General features: G+C 49.2%; 1 protein-coding gene and 1 pseudogene across 3 annotated transcripts in view; both read right to left on the bottom strand.

Moving 5' to 3' along the window:
* Window positions 1–18,891, bottom strand: part of Plxdc1 (plexin domain containing 1) — a 69,476-nt gene that overhangs the window by 44,517 nt on the left and 6,068 nt on the right. For all 3 annotated transcript variants that reach the window (XM_028889467.2, XM_028889468.2, XM_037200663.1), the window contains exon 2: window positions 17,256–17,434. In XM_028889467.2, the coding sequence (XP_028745300.1) occupies window positions 17,256–17,434 (179 nt within the window). The remainder of the gene's footprint in view (window positions 1–17,255; window positions 17,435–18,891) is intronic.
* Window positions 13,695–15,294, bottom strand: LOC114706919 (annotated as a pseudogene).

The following is an 18,891-nucleotide window of genomic DNA, read 5'->3' as shown; positions in this document are numbered from 1 at the left end:
AGGACCTTGGTGAAGACTGTAGGCAGGCCAGGCCAGGCTCTGCTCAGACCCTCGCAGCAGCAGCAGCACAGTGGCTTGCCAGAGAGTACTGCACCAGATGGCACCACACACAGTCACCCTCGGGCCCCACACAGCCCCTTCCCCCAGTACAGGCCACCCTTTGCAGCTAGGAGCTATACCTATCCAGAGTCCTGGCCGAGGAAAACTGGGTGGTAAAGAGGGACCAGAGAGAGCTTGGGGGAGGGGGAAACGGAGAGGGGACACTCGGGCACAGCAAAGGACCAAGTCAGGGTGAAGTGAGGAGATGGGAGGGGGAAGGAGGGAGGCAGTGTTTGTGGTGCCGCTTGGAAACAAGCTGGCATTTCACAGGTGGCACTGCCAGTCACTCCAGAAGCCCAGTTTTGTTTTGTTTTGTTTTGTTTTGTTTTGTTTTGTTTTGTTTTGTTTTGTTTTGTTTTGTTTTGTTTTGTTTTGAGACAGGGTTTCTCTGTGCAGCCCTGGCTGTCCTGGAACTCACTCTGTAGACCAGGCTGGCTTTGAACTCAAGAGATCCACCTACCTCTGCCTCCTGAGTACCAGGACTAGAGGCGTGTGCAACCATGCCTGGCCCTCCGTTTTCTAAGTAGAGAAACTGAGGCCTCAGATCACGGTCTTTGATTTGGCCCCAGGTAGGTGTGTGATCTGTGCTCTGTCTCTCAGTTCTTTTAAAAGGCAACTGTCCCACTAGAAAGTAACCTGGGATACTTCTCTGTTAAGAATTAAAATCTCTCACATCACCGGGTGCTGTGGTGTACCCCTAGAATCCCAGATCTTCAAGAGGCTGAGGTGGGAGGACCATGTGTTCAAGGCAGCCTCAACCAACACAGAAAGTGTCCCAAAAAAACAACATCAAATGCCTCTCACATTGGGGCCAACCCATGGGTCCTTTATGGAGGACAGATGGGGTTCAGGGACAGAATCCCTTCTACCTCACCACCGGTACCTGAAATTGTGGCATGGTTAACCAATCTCAAAGCCAACGGTCCCGAGCCACGATGTAAAAGTACAGTGTGGCTCCAACAAGAATGGCATCTTCCTTCACTCCTGATGGCAGGTGACCCAAAGCCATCCGTGAAGAAATGGCTCCTTCCTCTGGGAAATCTAAGTCCACGGAGAACATTCTCAGTGAGGACATCCTGGCCGCAGGATGCCACTTTGGCTCCTTAAGCTCTTCTCTGCGAAAGTGAAGCTTTGGGGGATGAGGAAGGGCTTCCTCCCGTCAGTGAGTGACTGGGAGGCTAGGAGCAGGGCAGGGAAGGAGGACAGGGACAGACACACAGAGCTCTTACATCGTCAAGGGTCCTCACACCGTGACCACCCCAGTGCTGAAGAGAACTGCCCACAGACACTCAGGCAGTACATCTCCTTGCTCAAGCTCAAAAAGGTGGCTTGGCCCCAAGGTCCTCCAGGAAGCTTGGAAGACAGAACCTGGCTTCAGTCTGACTGGGTCACCTGAGGGGCCAGGGCCTGAGGAGTCCTGGCTCTGAGGGGAAGCCGGGAGAGAAGTGAGGCAAGCAACCCCTATGGTGACATTTTATTTGTACTACAATGTGATTTGTATGTTAATAAATAAAGTTGCCTGGGGAGTCAGAGCTAATAGCAAGCCTTAGCAGAAGCCAGGCGGTGGTGGCACACGCCTTTAATCCCAGCTCTTGGGAGGCAGAGCTAGGTGGATCTCTGTGTGTTCAAGGACACAGCCAGCATGGAGACACACGCCTTTAATCTCAATACCAACCATAGAAGACCTGGAGGTCTGTACAGACAGGCAGTGACTAGGAGGTCATGTGGTTGGGTTTACAACCAATGAGAAGGCAGAACAGAAACACTATAAAAAGACAGACACACAGGAAGTAGGTCTCTTTCAGAGAGGTAGGGTAACAGCGACAGTGAAGGGTAAGGTTTTTAGCTCTTAGCTATTGCTCTGACCTCTTGGCTTTCATCTCCATATTGGCTCTGTGTTTCTTATTTAATAAGACAGTTGGTTACATCTACAAAACCCTGGTGTCTTGGTGACACAAGTGATTGGGAATGTGCCTCAAGGTCAAGATCAAGCATTTTGGACTTTTCTTCTCTGCTGTCTTCATCATAGGTTCTAAGGCTAAGATTACCTTGGTAACGTAAGATGGCCGACTCACATCCTGGCTTGTGGATTACAAGATCCTCTCCTCAACCACTGAGGGGCCATACATACCTCAGATGGACAGGCCTGGGTAGCCTGCTCCCCTCTTCTTGTTTATTTTCTTGAGGCAAGTCTTGCTGTGTTTGTAGACCACACCCAGCTGCATATGTGTTTTAGGGTTCCCAGACCCCATCCAAGAACATCTGCCTCATCTCAGGCCACATCTGCCATGTTCTGCAACCTGGTGCTTCCTCAGCCAGACTGATTGGAATGGGTGGTCACATGATTCAACACACACACACACACACACACACACACACACACACACACACCACACAATAGAAGCCTGTCTTGTTCAGCTATTGCTTCTGCAGCCTACGCCAATCTTATCCTTCCAGAGCAAGAGTAAAATTGGATGGGTGGGAAGCCAGTAGCTGAAGAGCTGAACTAAAATACCACTTCGCCCTGTCCATAGGAGACCCTGGTCCCCAGACAAGAGAAGGAACAGCTTCTTGCTCCAACTCATGAAGAATGGAAATGAGACAGGAACTGAGAGGTGTCTGGAGAGACAGGTTGAGCTCTGAGTCCTGGCAGCGGTCTAGGATCCTCAGAGTCTAGACCTTCTCTGTGACACAGCTAAGGTGGCCGCTGGAGGCCCAAGGGACCTGACCCAGAACAGTCTTCTCTATGGGGCAACTGGAAGAGGGACTTCCAGGAAGACCCCAGGCAGCTCTTCATTAAGCAGCACAAACCCGAACAGCAAGAGAGAAGGAGAAAACCAAGCTTCCAGGCAGCTGTTCTGGGGTCTCCATGTTTGTTTTTTCTTACACAAAGTCAGCCATGGCTGGCTTCTTGACTGAACACTGGAGCAGAGTCCCACAGCTTGCAGTGAACCTCAGGAACGCTCCCCAGTTGCCGCTACAGACCTCTGGTCATGTCGCCACACACCCCAGCAGTCCTGACGGAGGATGCCCACTACGGCAGAGATAAATCATGGCCTTACAGCAACCACTGTCCCCATCTTACTTCAGCAGCAGATGCTCCGCGGTATCTAGGCACAGGCCACCTAGCTTGCCTGGCTCTCCCCCAGTCCTCTCAGCCAAATGGCTATGTATGAACAAAGGGAAATTAGCAGAATTCTGTGCCCTCCCCCACCCCCCAGCCTGAATGGGATGCAGATGTGATGGCTGGAACGGAACACAGCCATCTTAGATTACAAAATGGAAGGCACAGATGCAGAGTGCAGAGCCGCAGGACAGAGGGAAACTTCCCATATCATGGAGACTCTTTGCTCATACTATTCCCTGCGAGAGAAGAGATGTGTTGTGTCTGAAGGCCCGGTCCCTGAGGTATTTGCCACGATGGCTGAATGTGCATTCTGATTAATACGAACACAGGGCATGATGATATATGTTTGCGATCCCAGTGCTTGGGAGGTCAAGGCAGGAAGGTCAGCCTTGGCTACATTGCAAGTCAGAAGGAAAAGGGGGTGGGGCAGGGAAGCAAGCCGTAGTCAGTCTCCCTGGCCAGTTAACACTATACGATGTACAACATTGTGTGTGCCTTACTCAGGATGCACAGACCAAGGAACTCACACCATCCACGGTCCATCATCACTACAAACATGATATTTGCTTCCCCAGGGGTGGGGCTGGGCCAGTTTGACTCTTCAAAGAGGGTCAATAAGTCTATGACGGAGGTAGTATCTGTGACATGTCACAAAGCCAGGTCCATGATCTTCCTGTTTCACAGGCAATGGGGTGACTTCAGACTTTTTTCTTCCTTCCTTGGCAGCTCAGGACCTCCATCACATCACAGTGAAGCCATTCTGTGCCTTCTGGTGCCTTCTCCAACCCCCTCTATCCCATAGCAGCCCGTGGGGCATCTCCAGGAACTCTTAGGGTTCCACGGGGCATCCTTTGAAAAACCACTGCCCCAGGATCAAGTGTGTGAGCTTTGGTGTCAGCCTGATTCAAGTTTGAAGCCCAGACATGACGATCATCATTCTCCCCTCTGGTTACAGTCCCTTCCTCAAGGCTGCAGTCTTGAAAGGATTCCACGGAACAGGATGAAGGAAAGCTCTTGGCCGGGTGCCCACAGCAGGTGTCCCGTAAGTGCGAGTTCTTAGATGATTTTGTTGGGCCTTTCCATGAAATGTCTTGACAGCACAGGCTGTCTACACACACACACACACACACACACACACACACACACACACACACACACACACTCACTGTCCAGCCTGGTATCTGCACAGCAAGGGCTCTTCTCCCTCTGCCGCTCACACTGCCGCTGCCCCCAGACCCTCCCGGCTCTTCGCTCTGACAGTGGCACTCTATTTACTTTGGCTGAGCTCAAGATGTTTCTGGAAAGGAACTCCAGCTAAGCTGTCACAATCATCCCATCACCTGCCAGCCAAGTGGCTGGTAGAGATGCCAGGCAAGCGACCAAGGGCACCCGCAGGGCTGGCAGGAGAGCCTGACTGGCCAGGCTTGCCAGGCTAGCACTCAGGCAGCTGGAGTCAACCGGGAAAGTGCTCTGAGAAGGGGGTTCCCAGTCTCCCCAGTCCACAAGGGTTTATAAAACCATCCGGAATGTGTTCTAGATCCCAGCTATTCAATATGTGCTAGGGAGACTGACAGTAGAGTCACTTAGGAGCCCGTCAGAAATGCAGAGTTCTGAGCCGGGTGCAGTGGTGGCCCACACCTTCAATCCCAGCACTCGGGAGGCAGAGGCAGGTGGATCTCGGTGAGTTCAAGGAAGCCTTGGCTACAAAGTGAGTGAGACCCCATCTTCATTAAAAAAAAAAAAAAAAGAAAGAAAGAAAACCAGATGTGGGGACTCATTGTGTAATCTTAGTACTTGGAAAACTGAGGCAGGAGGATTGCTACCAGCTGAAGTCCAGCCTAAGCTACAGAGTGAGTTCCAGGCCAGTCAGAGCTAAAGAGGGAAACCCTTACATAAACAAGAAAAGAAAGGAAGGAGGGAGAGGGATAGGGAGGGAGGGAGGGGTGGGAGGGGAGGGAAGAGAGGGCAGTGTCCTTGGTCAACCCCAAACCTGCAGAATCAGAGCCTACATCTGCATAAGATTGAGTGCTTTCCCAGAGAAAAAATTTAAAAATTAAAAATGCAGATTTAAAAAAAATAAAAAGGTTTTACCCACACATCATCCTTAAGGAGACAGTAGCTACAAACTAGATTGTGAAGCAGAACTGGCATTCTTGTCTGGGTTCAGCCACTTATTAGATGTGTGACCTTGGGCAGACAACTTCAGCTGTTCACTCTGGATCAACAGAACATCTGAAACACCTGTCTTGAACTGGTAAGGTGGCTCAGTGGGTAGGACTGCTCAGTGGGTAGGACGGCTCAGAGAGTAAAGGCACTTGCCACTGAGCCTGAGATGGGTGTTCTATCCCCGGAGCTCACTTAGTGGAAGGAGAAGACCAATTCCCAAAAGCACATTTGTGACCCTCACACATTTGTGATGGCACACACACACACACCCCAAATGTTCAAATAAAAAGAAAGAAATGCTTGCTCATGAGGTAGATATGGACCAGGCTAACATCCAGAAAGGTTCATTTAACATTGTCTTATTTTCCTCTCACCTCAGTTTTGTCCCCTCAGAAACTCATGTTGAACTCTGGTCCAAAGTCTGCCACTGATGGGACCTTTGAGAGTGGTGTGGTCGTTAGGAGACACTCACACAGTTCTTGAATGTCTAGTGTGGGTAGGGTACCACAAGAGCAAGCTCTTAGAAAGTGAAACCACCCTGTGTTTTCTCTCTTCTGCATACAGCTCCTTCTGAGCTAAAAAAAAAAAAAAGCCCTGGCGTGGTGGCACACACCTTTAATCCCAGCACCTGGGAGACTCAAGAGGTAGAGCAGGCAGATCTCTGAGTTCAAGGCCAGCCTGGTCTACAGAGTGAGTCCCAGGACAGTCAGAGCTACACAGAGAAACCCTGTCTCAAAAAACCAAAACCCAAACCAAATCAAAACCCCATTTATCTCGTTAGTGTTTAGTGTATGTGCCATGGCGAGTAGGAAGCGGCCAGGGAACAGCTTGCAGGAGTCAGTCCCCCCCCCCCCAGTCCCTCCTGTTCCCCGTGTGGGTCCTGGGGATGGAACTCAGGTCAGGTGCCGGGTAGAGGGCACCTGTCTTAGCTGGGGTTTCTATTGCTGTGTAAGAGCCATGGCCAAAGCAACCTTACTTGCAGGTCGGCCCCACCCACAATGAGTCAGGTCCTCCCACACCAGTCATTAGTCAAGATAATAACCCACAGACTCACCCACAGGCCAGTCTTACCCAGGCACTTTCTCAGTTGAGATTGACTCTTCCCAGATACGTCCAGGTCTGTGTCAAATTGACAAAAACCAACCAGCCTGGCTCTTCACCCACGGCTCACCCTGCTTCCCTGTCATGTTACAGGGCCCTTGCCAGATGCAGCCCCAAATCTTGGCCTTCCAGAATTGTGAGGTAAATTAACCTCTCTGTTTCTAATTAATTACTTAACTAATTAATTAATTTTTGAGGTCTCAACTCCAGTACCAACAAACTAGTCAGGCATCATGATATAGCCTAGCTTGATGCAATGAGTGCCTGTCTCACAAAACAAACAAACCAACCAAGGAGGACAGCCCCTGAGAAATGACAAATTAAACAAAGCAGGCTTTGATGGTGAATGTGGTCTTCCTAGCCATTATTTGTTAAAGCTTTATGACGGTCCATACAGAAGAAAACCCAGTCTTTGTTTTTAAGACAGGGTTGCTCTGTATGTGCCCATGCTAGCCTTCAGATCCCAGTAATCCTCCTGCCTCAGCCTCCCAAGGATTGCAATTCCAAGTGTGAACCACCGCACCCTACCATCTTTCTTTCTTTCTTTCTTTCTTTCTTTCTTTCTTTCTTTCCTTCCTTCCTTCCTTCCTTCCTCCCTCCCTTCCTTCCTTCCTTCCTTCCTTTCTTTTTTTTCAGTTCTTCGAGACAGGGTTTCTCTGTGTAACAGTCCTGGTTGTCCTGGAACTTGCTCTGTAGACCAGGCTGGCCTTGAACTCACAGAGATCCGCCTGTCTCTGGTCCTGACTGCTGGAATTAAAGCTGTGTGCCACCATGCCCAGCACCCTACCATTTTAACTATTTCCTTTGTTCTGGCATTTCTAGCATCTGTGCTTTGTACTCTCCTGAATACCACTCTGGTGAACTCACTGCCGCATTTCCCACAAGCCCAGATGCCCTTGCTTGAAGGCCGTCGGTAGGACACCATGCTTCTCAGGCTTGAGGGTGACTACCAACTCTGGGAATTCAAGTTTACTTTTATAGGGCTGGGATTCTGTCCCATTGCACATGAGCACACAAAGGGCAGTGTCTGAGGTTTCCAGGCAGGGCGTTCGCTTTTATCCCTGGGATCCTATTTTGGTAGTTTTAGGTAAAACCTGGGAACGATCTTTTTGCCTAATTTCTCTGGTTTTTATAACTCTATGAGACATTATTTATCCCATTTTACGGATTAAAAAACCGATTTAGAGTGATGTCTTAGCAAGCATACTTTCGTAGCCTATTTAGGCTGCTATAACAAAATACCTTAGACTGGGTAATTTATAAACAAGAAAAATGTATTGCTTGCTGTTCTGGAGGTCAGAAAGTCCTAGATGTTTTTTTGTGTGTGGGGGAGGGGCGTTTGTTTTTTATTTATTATATATATAAAAAATATTCTGCCTGCATATATGCCTGTAGGCCAGAAGAGGGCACCAGATCTCATTACAGATGGTTGTGAGCCACCATGTGGTTGCTGGGGATTGAACTCAGGACCTCTGGAAGAGCAGTCAGTGCTCTTAACCTCTGATCTATCTCTCCAGCCCCTGGTGTTTGTTTTTTGAGACAGGGTTTCTTTATGTAGCTCTGGCTGTCCTGGAATTTACTCTGTAGACCAGGCTGTCCTCGAACTCACAGAGATCCTCCCGCCTCTGCCTCCTGATTAAAATCGTGCGCAGCAACCACCTGGCAAGTCTCTTTTTAAAAAGACCATCTCAGGAGAACCAGGATGGCTGGCCACTGTGGACCATGACCCACTTCCCAGCCAGTGTGCATCCTCTACATCCCTGACAGGACCAGCCTTCCTGGACCCGACTGTGCATCCTCTGCATCCCTGTCAGGACCAGCCTTCCTGGACCCGACTGTACATCCTCTGCAGCCCTGTCAGGACCAGCCTTCCTGGACCCGACTGTGCATCCTCTGCAGCTCTGTCAGGACCAGCCTTCCTGGACCCGACTGTGCATCCTCTGCATCCCTGTCAGGGCCAGCCTTCCTAGACCTGACTGTGCATCCTCTGCAGCCCTGTCAGGACCAGCCTTCCTGGACCCGACTGTGCATCCTCTGCATCCCTGTCAGGGCCAGCCTTCCTGGACCTGACTGTGCATCCTCTGCATCCCTGTCAGGACCAGCCTTCCCAGACCTGACTGTGCATCCTCTGCAGCCCTGTCAGGACCAGCCTTCCTGGACCTGACTGTGGATCCTCTTTGCAGCCACACTGAGCCAACAGCATCCATAGCACAGTGAAAACATGGGCTTGAGGGCTCAGGGATTTTCCCAAGACAAAACCAGACAACCTGATTTAAAAACAGAGAAAAGTCATCAGTAGACTCTCCTCCAAGGAAGATACACAAATAGCCAATAAAAACACAGAAAAAAAGGCTGGAAAGATGGCTCAGAGGTTAAGAACTGTGGCAGCTCTTCCAGAGGTCCTGAGTTCAATTCCCAGCAACCACATGGTGGCTCACAACCATATGTAATGAGATCTGGTGCCCTCTTCTGGGGTGTAGGAATATATGCAGACAGAATATTGTATACATAATAAATAAATAAATCTTTAAAAAAAAACACAGAAAAATGATGAGTGTCATTAGTTGTTGGGGAAATTCAAATCAAAACTGCAATGTGAGTTGGGAGTCAAGAAGGTACCTGTTGCCGGGCAGCGGCGGCACACACCTTTTATTCCAGCACTCGGGAGGCAGAGGCAGGTGGATCTCTGTGAGTTCGAGGCCTGGTCTACAGAGCAAGATCCAGGACAGGCTCCAAAGCTACACAGAGAAGCCATGTCTTGGGGGGAAAAGATACCTGTAATCCCGCACTCAGGAGTCTGATGCAGGACAACACAAGTTTGACTATAGGCTACATAGAAAGTTCCAGCCGTGGCTACAGGATGAGACTCTGACTAAGCAAGCAGACATGGGTCTGGGGAGATGTCCTGTGGGTAAGAGTGCTTGCTATGAAAGCAAGAGGACCTGGGTTCGAGTCCCCAGCAGCCACGTCAAAGCAGAGCATGGCCATGCATGCTGGTAATCAGTGCTGAAGAGCAGAGATAGGTGGATCTTGCTAGCCTAGCCCAACGAGAAGCTTCAGGTTTAGTGAGAGACTTTGCCTCGTAGGTGGGCAATCAGCATCCCTGGTTGAACACTGTTTAGAGCAGAGCTGAGTGTGAAATGGACACAGATTCCCTAGAGACCCTGGCACCACCCCCTTTCCTCACAAAATGTATATCCTTTTGCTAACAAGCTGACCTAGCTTGAGACTTTAGAAAGTGGGTCTCCCCGAGCCCACCCTATTTTGATGGCGTGTGCTGTCCTACTATTGCTGCGGTCCAGTGTACGTCCTTAGCCGGAATGTGACCCGAGGCGAACCTCTGGTCCGACCGGTACCCCGAGGCAGCCGCTTGCGAGCCGCAGGACGCCATCGAAGTCCACCCCGGGATCAATTCTTCTCTCTAACACCACGGAGCCCTCTAGGGATGGGGAGCCCTGCCTTCCTTTGCTCCCTCAGAGGAGGAAGGAGAACCTACCATGGACAGGCATTGATCACAAGCAACAAGACAGCCTGGCTCTAAGGTGCCAGAGGGAGGCGAGCAATACAAACACACACAGGTACTTCAGTGCGGGTGCCAAGCAACCTGAGGCAAAAATAAGACCGTTCCTTCTGGTCCATTACAGCTTCACAGCTGTCAGGAAACAGCCTCATCTCGAACTTTCTCTGCACCCGGAAGCACCCTAAGGGTCTGCCTCCATGTCTCCAGCGATCAGGAGGTCTCTTCACTGTCCTGCCTATGGTCTCCTGGGCTCCTCTGGGTTCTAGAGGGCCACCTGAAAGGGACCCAAGCCAGAAGACAGTCTGCAAGATTCCCCGAGCCCTGGCTCTGGTCCCCGCTCTCATGGGTTTCCTTTAGCACAGCTGCATTCCCGCCTCCGTCCTCGGCAGAAGCTCCCGGTGCCTGACTCAGCCCAGCCCACAGCAGTCCCACAGTGGTGAGAAACCACTTCCCCGGGGCTCACAGCTGAGTCACTGTAGCCTTGAGCCCCAGGATTTACACTGGTCCAGGCAGCTGCTCCTGGTCACTCCAGCCCACTAAGGATGAGATGACTCTTTCCCGATACGGCATCTGAACCCTTCCTGATAGATTTCATCCTAAGCCTTCACCTCCCCGTTTCTCAGACAGAGCTGGGGACCAACCCCATAGAGGAGTCTTTCCTCAGATGGCCTTGTTCTACCGTGTGGTCTTTTTAAAAAATTAATTTGTTTGTTTTTTGAGACACAGTTTCTCTGTGTAGCCCTGGCTGTCCTGGGACTCACTCTGTAGACCAGGCTGGCCCCGAACTTAGAGATCCGCCTGCCTCTGCCTCCCTGGTGCTGGCACTAAAGGTGTGCGTCATATGCCCAGCTGCAGTGTGGCCTCTTAGTGAGTGGTTGTCAAGGGGACCATGAAGCCTCCAGATGGCAGAAGTCAGGTGCTCAGGTATTGCCACATGGTGCTTTAGAAAGCCTGGTGTTCTGGCTGTCACCCTGGTCACTATTATTTACTTATTTCTTTCAAGAAGTTTGAGACAAGATCTCACTCTTAAGTTCTAGAATTTACTATGTAGTCCAGACAGGCTTTGCACTGGTGGTAATCCTTCTGCCTCAGCCTCCTGAGTGCTGGGATCAAAGGCATGTACCACCATACCTGTCCTATTCATTTTATTTTTGAGACAGGTTTTCACTAAGTTGCCCAGGCTAGCCTCAAAGTCACTCTGTAATGGGCCTTGAATTTGTGATTTTCCTATCCCAGCCTTCTGAGGAACTGGGTCACCTCTGGCCACCATTATCAAGGGACTGGAGACATGGCTCTAAGGTGAAATGCACATGGGATTCTTCCAGAGGATCCCAGCACCCACATTTATTGACCCATAACTGCCTGTAATTCCAGCTCCAGGGGATCTGACACCTTCTTCTGGCCTCTAAGGGCACCTACACACTCGAGCCATACTCTCACAGACATACTCACATACACATACATACAAAATAAATTAAAATGAATCTCTTAGAAACCTCAAAATCACCTGGACATCTTAGACCGAAGCAGCTCTTACACCCAGGTGCCCAGCAGAACCGCACACAGAGTTTTGTTATTTATTTCCTTTTTCACAGGAGCGAAGATGGAACCCAGGGCCTCACACACATGCTAGGCAAATGCTCCTCCACCGAGCTACACCCCTGCCCTAAGTGCATTTTTATTTTTGAAATTATTTTACGTGTACAGGTATTTGGTCCGCACATATGTCTGTGTACCACATGTGTGCCTGGTGCCCAAGGAGGCCAGAGGAGTTACAGACAGTTGTGGGCCGCCATGTGGATGCTGGGAATAGTACCCTGGCCCTCTGGAAGAGCAGCCGGTGCTCTTAAGCACTGATCCATCTTTACAGAAATGAATCCCAGTCTTCATTGCTACTGAACTAATCTGTCCAGAGTGGAGCCCAAGAACGTGTGTTTGTTTTTAAGCCTTGGTGTTATTGAATCCGCCAGGCTCACTGAATGCCACTGCTCTTTTCTAAACACCCACAGACAATTGCTTCCAGAAGTCTTTGTCTCTGTGGCTACTTCCTGTGATGTCCTCTTTGTGCAGACACGGCCCTCCCAACCTTCGAGTCCAGCCCCTGAGTAAGTATTAGTTATTTAATCTGAGTTCAAGAGGCAGTGAGGAATGGGGTGAACTGACAGGAGTCTCTTGCTTAGGGTCACTTCATGGTCTGGCTGTCCGTTCTACTGTTCTTACGCACCTACCCTACTCCTCCGTTCTGAATGTTCCAGAAAGCAAGACAGAATGGTTAAGTGAGTGGAATGTCTTTTGAGAGTTTAGCATGGGGCTGGGATGAGGGCCTGTTGAGGGAGCCATTTGCCTCTGGCACAGTGATAAAGGAACCATAAAGTTCGAGAGTTGAGAAGAACATCTTAATATGGCATTTTAAAAATCAACATTACAGCCAGGCGGTGGTGGCGCACACCTTTAATTCCAGCACTTGGGAGGCAGAAGCAGGTGGATCTTTGTGAGTTTGAGGCTAGCCTGATCTACAGCGCAAGTTCCAGGACAGCCAGAGCTGATACACAGAGACACTCTCTCTTGAAAAACCTAGAAAAATTTTTCCCAGGCCGGGCATGCCTTTAATTCCAGCACTTGGAGGCAGAGCCAGGCGGATCTCTGTGAGTTCAAGGCCAGCCTAGTCTACAGAGCAAGATCCAGGACAGGCACAAAAACTACACAGAGAAACCCTGTCTTGAAAACAAACAAACAAACAAGCAAAACAAACAAACAAAAAAACAACAAAAGATATTTCCCTTCAAAGCTTGAAAACATCTCACCATTTTCTTCTAATGTCACCTGAAGGGATCTACTATAACCACAGAGCATGGTAGCTCACACCTATAATCCCGGCACTTGGAAGGCTGAGGCAGGAAGATAGCTAAGAATTCAAGCCCAGCTTGGGGTACCTAATGAGACCCCCATTTCAGCACATACATCCACCCTTGCTTCCCACCCCAAAGACACTTGGCGTAACCTAGGGCATGGTGGCTCATGCCTGTAATCCCAATACTTGGGAGGCTGAGGTGGGATTACTGAGAGTTTGAGGTCAGCTCGGCCTACACAGCAAGCCCTGCAGAGAAAAGGAAACCGAGGCTTAGTGCCGCTCTTATCCCTGACCTGGTCATGTACTTAGCAGTGTTCACTGTCACTCCAGCCTTCTGAAATCATGGTTGACTGTCCAGGCTGGCCTGGAATTGGCCATGTAGGGACAGGCTAGCTTCCAACCGGAGCCACCACACTGTTGTGGGGTACCCACCAGAGAAGACTGACCAGAACCGGTCTACGTCTATATAGAAAGTCTTGATCAGCCAGCCAGCGACTACACTAGATGTTTGGGATCCCAGTATAGCAACAAGCCTTTCTCAGGGTGAGCTTTTAAGAGCAAAAACCATGCTCTGGATTGACACACTTCAGTTAACAAGAACAGTTAGCCAGAGGCAGAACTACAGAAGTCAAAAAGCAAGGTTAGTCCATTTAGAGGCTTTCCCAGAACTGTGGACTTTGATGGATTAGGTCTTTGTTTTCATTTTGGCAGATGGTGCTGTCTATGTGTTGAGTTTTATGGCCTGAATGGTATTTCCATCATGGAGTCAGTTATATTAAGGTCTTGGGCCCTGTTACACACACCTGGCCACGTTTTAAATTTCTAAGACCTTTTTTTTTTTTTTACAGTAGCACTAAGGTTTATTGGGGTGCCCTAGTACAGATGCTGGAGCTTGCCCATGGGCTCTTGATGTACAAAGCCCGGACATTTTGCCAGTTCTTCTTGAGCAAGGACACCAAGAAATGGACAGCCAGGTGGGTGTTGTAGACCAGCTCATCATCGGTCATCTCTACATGGCCAACAACAACAGCCAGACACAGCACCTTCTTCATCTGGAACTTGATCGTGGACTTGACCTCATCCACCTTGGCCACCATGTTTTCATTGTGTGTCAGCAGGGAAAGGAATTTGCCAGCCTTGTTGAGGTCTGGGTCCAGGATACGAGGGATCTGCTTGATCAGACACTCGGAGGCCAAAAAGGCATTGTACTTCTTGGCTAGCTCCCCCTGCCCCCCGCCCCAATGCTGTTTATTGAAGGAGGGAAGAGGTCTTAAATACAGGCTTACAGCACAATGGGAGAACCCTGGAGGGCAGAAGTTCGATACTGATGTTTTATAATCTTGCATCTAAGCTGTTAACGCCCATTATGCAGGATATACAGACAAGGAACTTCCCTTAAGCATTCAGGAGGGTGAAACCTAGCAGGGGAATTAGCATAGGGAGGATATCAAGGTCAAGGTCAGCAAACAAGGCAACAGTTACCCAAAACGGGGCCAGGGGCCTACAGGTCTTCCTTTTACTAAAAAATGAGCTTCTGATTTAGGTTACGGGGGACGTCAGCAGGTCACCTTACCCATCATGGAGACGCCTGCCCAGGCCATACCGGCGTTCTGTCTTAGGTTGGTGAGTGCCCTTCAGGTATTACCCTTCTCTGAATACTCATTATCATACAGGCTCAATCATGTGTGAGCTGCAGAGTTAACTGCTGCCAAAGATCTCAAAGTGGCACTGGGCTCGCAATCTGTGTGTTCGACACAGAAAAGACCAACAGAGGTCCTATCCCACCCATAGCCAGTAGGCTAAAGGCAACTGAGCCATTCCCTTCCTTAACGAGCCTTACTGCAAATTGGAGTCCTTGTAAGATGGTATCCCAAAAGCAAATGGAACTTGAGTTTATAAATTTATAATTTTCAAAGCCAATCAAAACGTATATAACTATTGAATTAAATTTATCATGCCCAATAGAATGAAAGATTAACTAACTATGGTAGCTACTTTTGCTGCCAGGGTCTCCACTGTGCTAGCTGTAGTAAGCAATTATGAAATGGTAATCCCAGAAATAGTAGCAGTGGTGGCCCCCACTGCTATAACAGCAACAACGTTGGCTAGCTTTTTGACCAGCTTCTTGTTCTTATTAAGCTTCTTGAGTGCCTTGATGTCCATGTGAGGGATGTCCACAGCCTTGGCCTCATCGCAGTGCTGCTGGTCCCCCAGGACGCACACTGAGAACTTGGGGTGAGGCATGGACTTGAGCCTGACGGTGCCTGAGAAGCATTAACTCTTTGGAGGGTCGTAGTTCTTCAGGCTGATCTGCAACTCCACCATCTCCAGAAACTTGTGGTGTTTGCTCTGGTTCCCGTGCAGGACTTCCCGCACCGCCTCATACAGGGTGTTTCGAGAGACTTTGCTGCTCATGGCTGCTGCGGCCGCGAAAACTGGAAAAGAGCTCTAAGACCTTTTTATTTATTTATATATATATTAATTTTTGTTTAATATATTATATTAATATTTAATATTTAATATATTATATATTAATTTTTGTGGATAAATCATCTTTTCTCTCTAAGGGTATTTCATAAGCTTTGAGGTTTTTTGTTTTTTGCATCCTGTGTCATTTCTATACTCTGTTTTCCTTTTATCTCAGTCTCTGAAATAGTTGGCACCATGGCTGACTCTGTCATTATTTAACATTTTGAGATTTCATTCATGAAAATATCACTAGAAAGCCGGGTGGTGGTGGCACACACCTTTAATCCCAGCACTCTCCCAGCAGAGGCAGGCTGATCTCTGTGAGTTGGAGGCCAGTCTGGTCTACAGAGGGAGATCCAGGACTGGCACCAAAACTACACAGGGAAACCCTGTCTCAAAAAAATAAAAGATAAAAAAATGAAATAAAATTAAAAAAACAGAAGAAGAAGAAGGAGGAGGAGGAGGAGGAGGAGGAGGAGGAGGAGGAAGAAGAAGAAGAAGAAGAAGAAGAAGAAGAAGAAGAAGAAGAAGAAGAAGAAGAAGAAGAAAGAAGAAGAAAATATCTCTGATCCTCCTACTTCCACCTCTAGAGTGCTGGGATTACAAGCAGGCACCACCACACCTGGTTTATATAGTTTTGGGGATCAAACCCAGGGCTTAATGACTGCTAAGTGAGCACTCTACCAACTGGGCCCCAGCCCCAGCTCCCTTGATGACAAGTTTGACCACACTGACGATTACATTTGAAACTAAAGGCTGGCATGTAAGAAAGTGTTCCCGAGCCAGGCAATGGTGCCATGCACCTTTAATCCCAAAACTAGAGGTGGAGGGAGGTGGATCTCTGAGTTCCAGGCCAGCCTGGTCTACATAGTGAGTTCAAGGCCAGCCAAAGTTACAATAGTGAAACCCTGTCTCAAAACCAGCCAACCAACCAACCAAAGCTCACTCGTTAAGGGAGCCAAAGAAGCAGATAGTTGGAAAATAATAGCCTAGAGGCATCCTGCTGTGGAAAAGGCTGTGGACTGTAGGAGGCAGCCTGGGTCTTCTGTGTTTATTCTTCTATGATTCTAGGATGATTTTTGGCCTGCATTGCCCAGGCTGGCCCTAAACTCTGGGGCTCTGACAATTCTCTTGCCTCAGCTTTCCACTCAGCTGGGCCCTCAGACACACACAGCTACATCCCACTACCTCTAGCACTGCTGGTGTTTGGAAGTTTCTGGAAGTTCTTCAAGACAGAAAATAAAGATGCTGTGAAGCACACCCTCTTATTGCTGTTTCTCATTCTGTAGTTTTCCTGCACCCTGAGCCTCCAGCCTTCCCTTCCCACCGCTCACTCACCCCCATCCCAGACACAAGCCACCCGCAGAGGCAAACTCTGGGCACGTGGACACAACGTGCAAAATTCCTCCGCCAACAGGTGCAAACCGCCTCCAGCTCACACTCACATATGGATGCAGAGGCCCCTTCCGCTTTCAGAATTCTTCTCTCCTCCCACAGAGTGCTCCCGGTCCCCAGGCCCAGAAACTTCTGCCTCAGTGACACCTAGACTGCTTCCTCCTCAACTCCAACCACCTCAGGACGCCTCTTGCTGTGGCCCTGTCCTGTCCGTAACCTTTAGGGTCCCACGGTCTAAAGATGAGGCAGAGGAGCGGCAGAGTGTTGCTTAAGCTGGCAGCTGCGCTGTAGCCACGCTACCTTCACCCTTCTTCTCTAAGTCTCAGCAGAGCTCAGTGCCTGCGCCGTGCATCCTGGTGCAGGTTACATCATCTCTCGGGGGTCCTGGCGGAGGCCAGCCACCTGCAATTCTGAGATGCTTTGATCCTATGACCCAGCTTGGAGTCAGCCTGTCTCTTCTTCCCTGGGATCCCCATCCATTCCAGTCTCCGTATCAGACTCTCCCGCCACGCTGGTTGAGCACTTACCACCACCTTGGTCCTGTTGTCTGGGAGTGTGTCAATGGCCAGGGAGGCCCCTCCCAGGTCCTGGCTTAGCTGGGTCCTGCCTGGCTTCAGCACCTGCCCGGGACTCTCTCGAGCTCTCCGACGCCAGCCTTGCCTGGTTCCCTCGGCAGTCCACTCCGGGCCTTGGCCTTCATCATGACCTGGGAGAAGGACAGAACACTGAGTGCTGGTGTCCTGAGGAAGGACATGAGAAGGGGTCCAGACCTCCTGTCTTGCAGAAGCCTCAACACTACACTATCATTGGTTCTGGGGACACTTGATGACCAGGACAGAAGGTTCACAACACAGATTGAGAGCTGTGTGCCTCATACCATGCCCAGAAACACGCACATGCAATGCTAAAACCCCTCAACCCTCCACAGTGGACATGGTATGTCTGGCAAAACAGAATCTGGCTCAGAGGTTAAAGGTGCTGGGGACTGAACTCAGAGCCTACAGGTGACGCTCTACCATTGACCTACATGCCCAACTACGTCCTTCTACTCTCTTTCTTTCTTTTTTTGAGGTGGGGGACTTGAGACAGGGTTTCTCTGTGTAGCCCTGGCTGTCCTAGAATTCATTCTGTAGACCAGGCTGGCCTTGAACTCAGAGATCCACCTGCCTCTGCCTCCCTGGGTGCTGGGATTGAAGGTGTGCACCACCACGCTGGGCTGAGATTTTACTTTCTATCTCTGTGTTTTTTGAATACTCCATATCTTGTATATGTGGAATTATATCGTGATTGGCTTTTTTTCACTTAGCATAATGTCTTCAAGGTTCAGCCCTGTTCTTTTGGAAAACTGAATGGTGTTCTGTGCTATCTCACATTTTGCTTATCTGATCACCTGACAGTAGGAACTTGATTTGTGTTCATGAGTTGGCTATCGTGAAGGATTCTAAGAGGAATAAAGGATACCAACATCTCTTTGGAGACATGTTTTCAATTCCTTGGGTTATGTGCCCAGAAATGGAATTGTTGGCTCCTAAAGTAATTCCATTTCCTTCCATACTGTTTTCCATGTGAAATGACTATGCAAGTTCATTTGTTTGTATGTTTTTAAATTATTTTTATTTCATTTTATTTTATGTATAGGGTATTTTGTTTGCAGGTAGTGCCCATGGAGGCTAAAAGAAGGCACTAGATCTCCTAGAACTGTAGTTACAGAGAGTTGTGAGCTGCCATGTGGGTGCTGAGGATCAGACCCAGGTTCTCTGGAAGAGCAGCCAGTGCTCTCAACCACTGAGCCGCCTCTCCAGACTCATAGGCCAGTTTTTATTCTCAGTAGTGTCCAAGGTTGCCTATTTCTCCACATCGTCATCAAGCCTTGTTCTTTCCCAGGATCTTGGCAGTAGCCATTCTGATCAATGGACAGGAAGTGATAGGTACTTGTGGTTTTTGATTTGCATTTCTTTAATGACTAGTGAGGATGAGCACCGTTTCATGTGATATTGGCTGTCTGTATAATGTTCAAGTCTTTGGTCCATTTTTAACTGGTGGCTTGGTGGCCTGGATCATGGTTCTGTTAGCTGTTTAACAGCATCTTCTCTCTCTGCCCCTGGACCCAGTTGTGCCTCACTCTCCCTCCCTCCCCCACTGGCCTTGACTGCTGAAAATGTC

The sequence above is a fragment of the Peromyscus leucopus genome, chromosome 8b, assembly GCF_004664715.2.
Source record: "Peromyscus leucopus breed LL Stock chromosome 8b, UCI_PerLeu_2.1, whole genome shotgun sequence".
Lineage (NCBI taxonomy): Eukaryota > Metazoa > Chordata > Mammalia > Rodentia > Cricetidae > Peromyscus > Peromyscus leucopus.
This window is presented reverse-complemented; position numbering and strand designations above follow the sequence as displayed.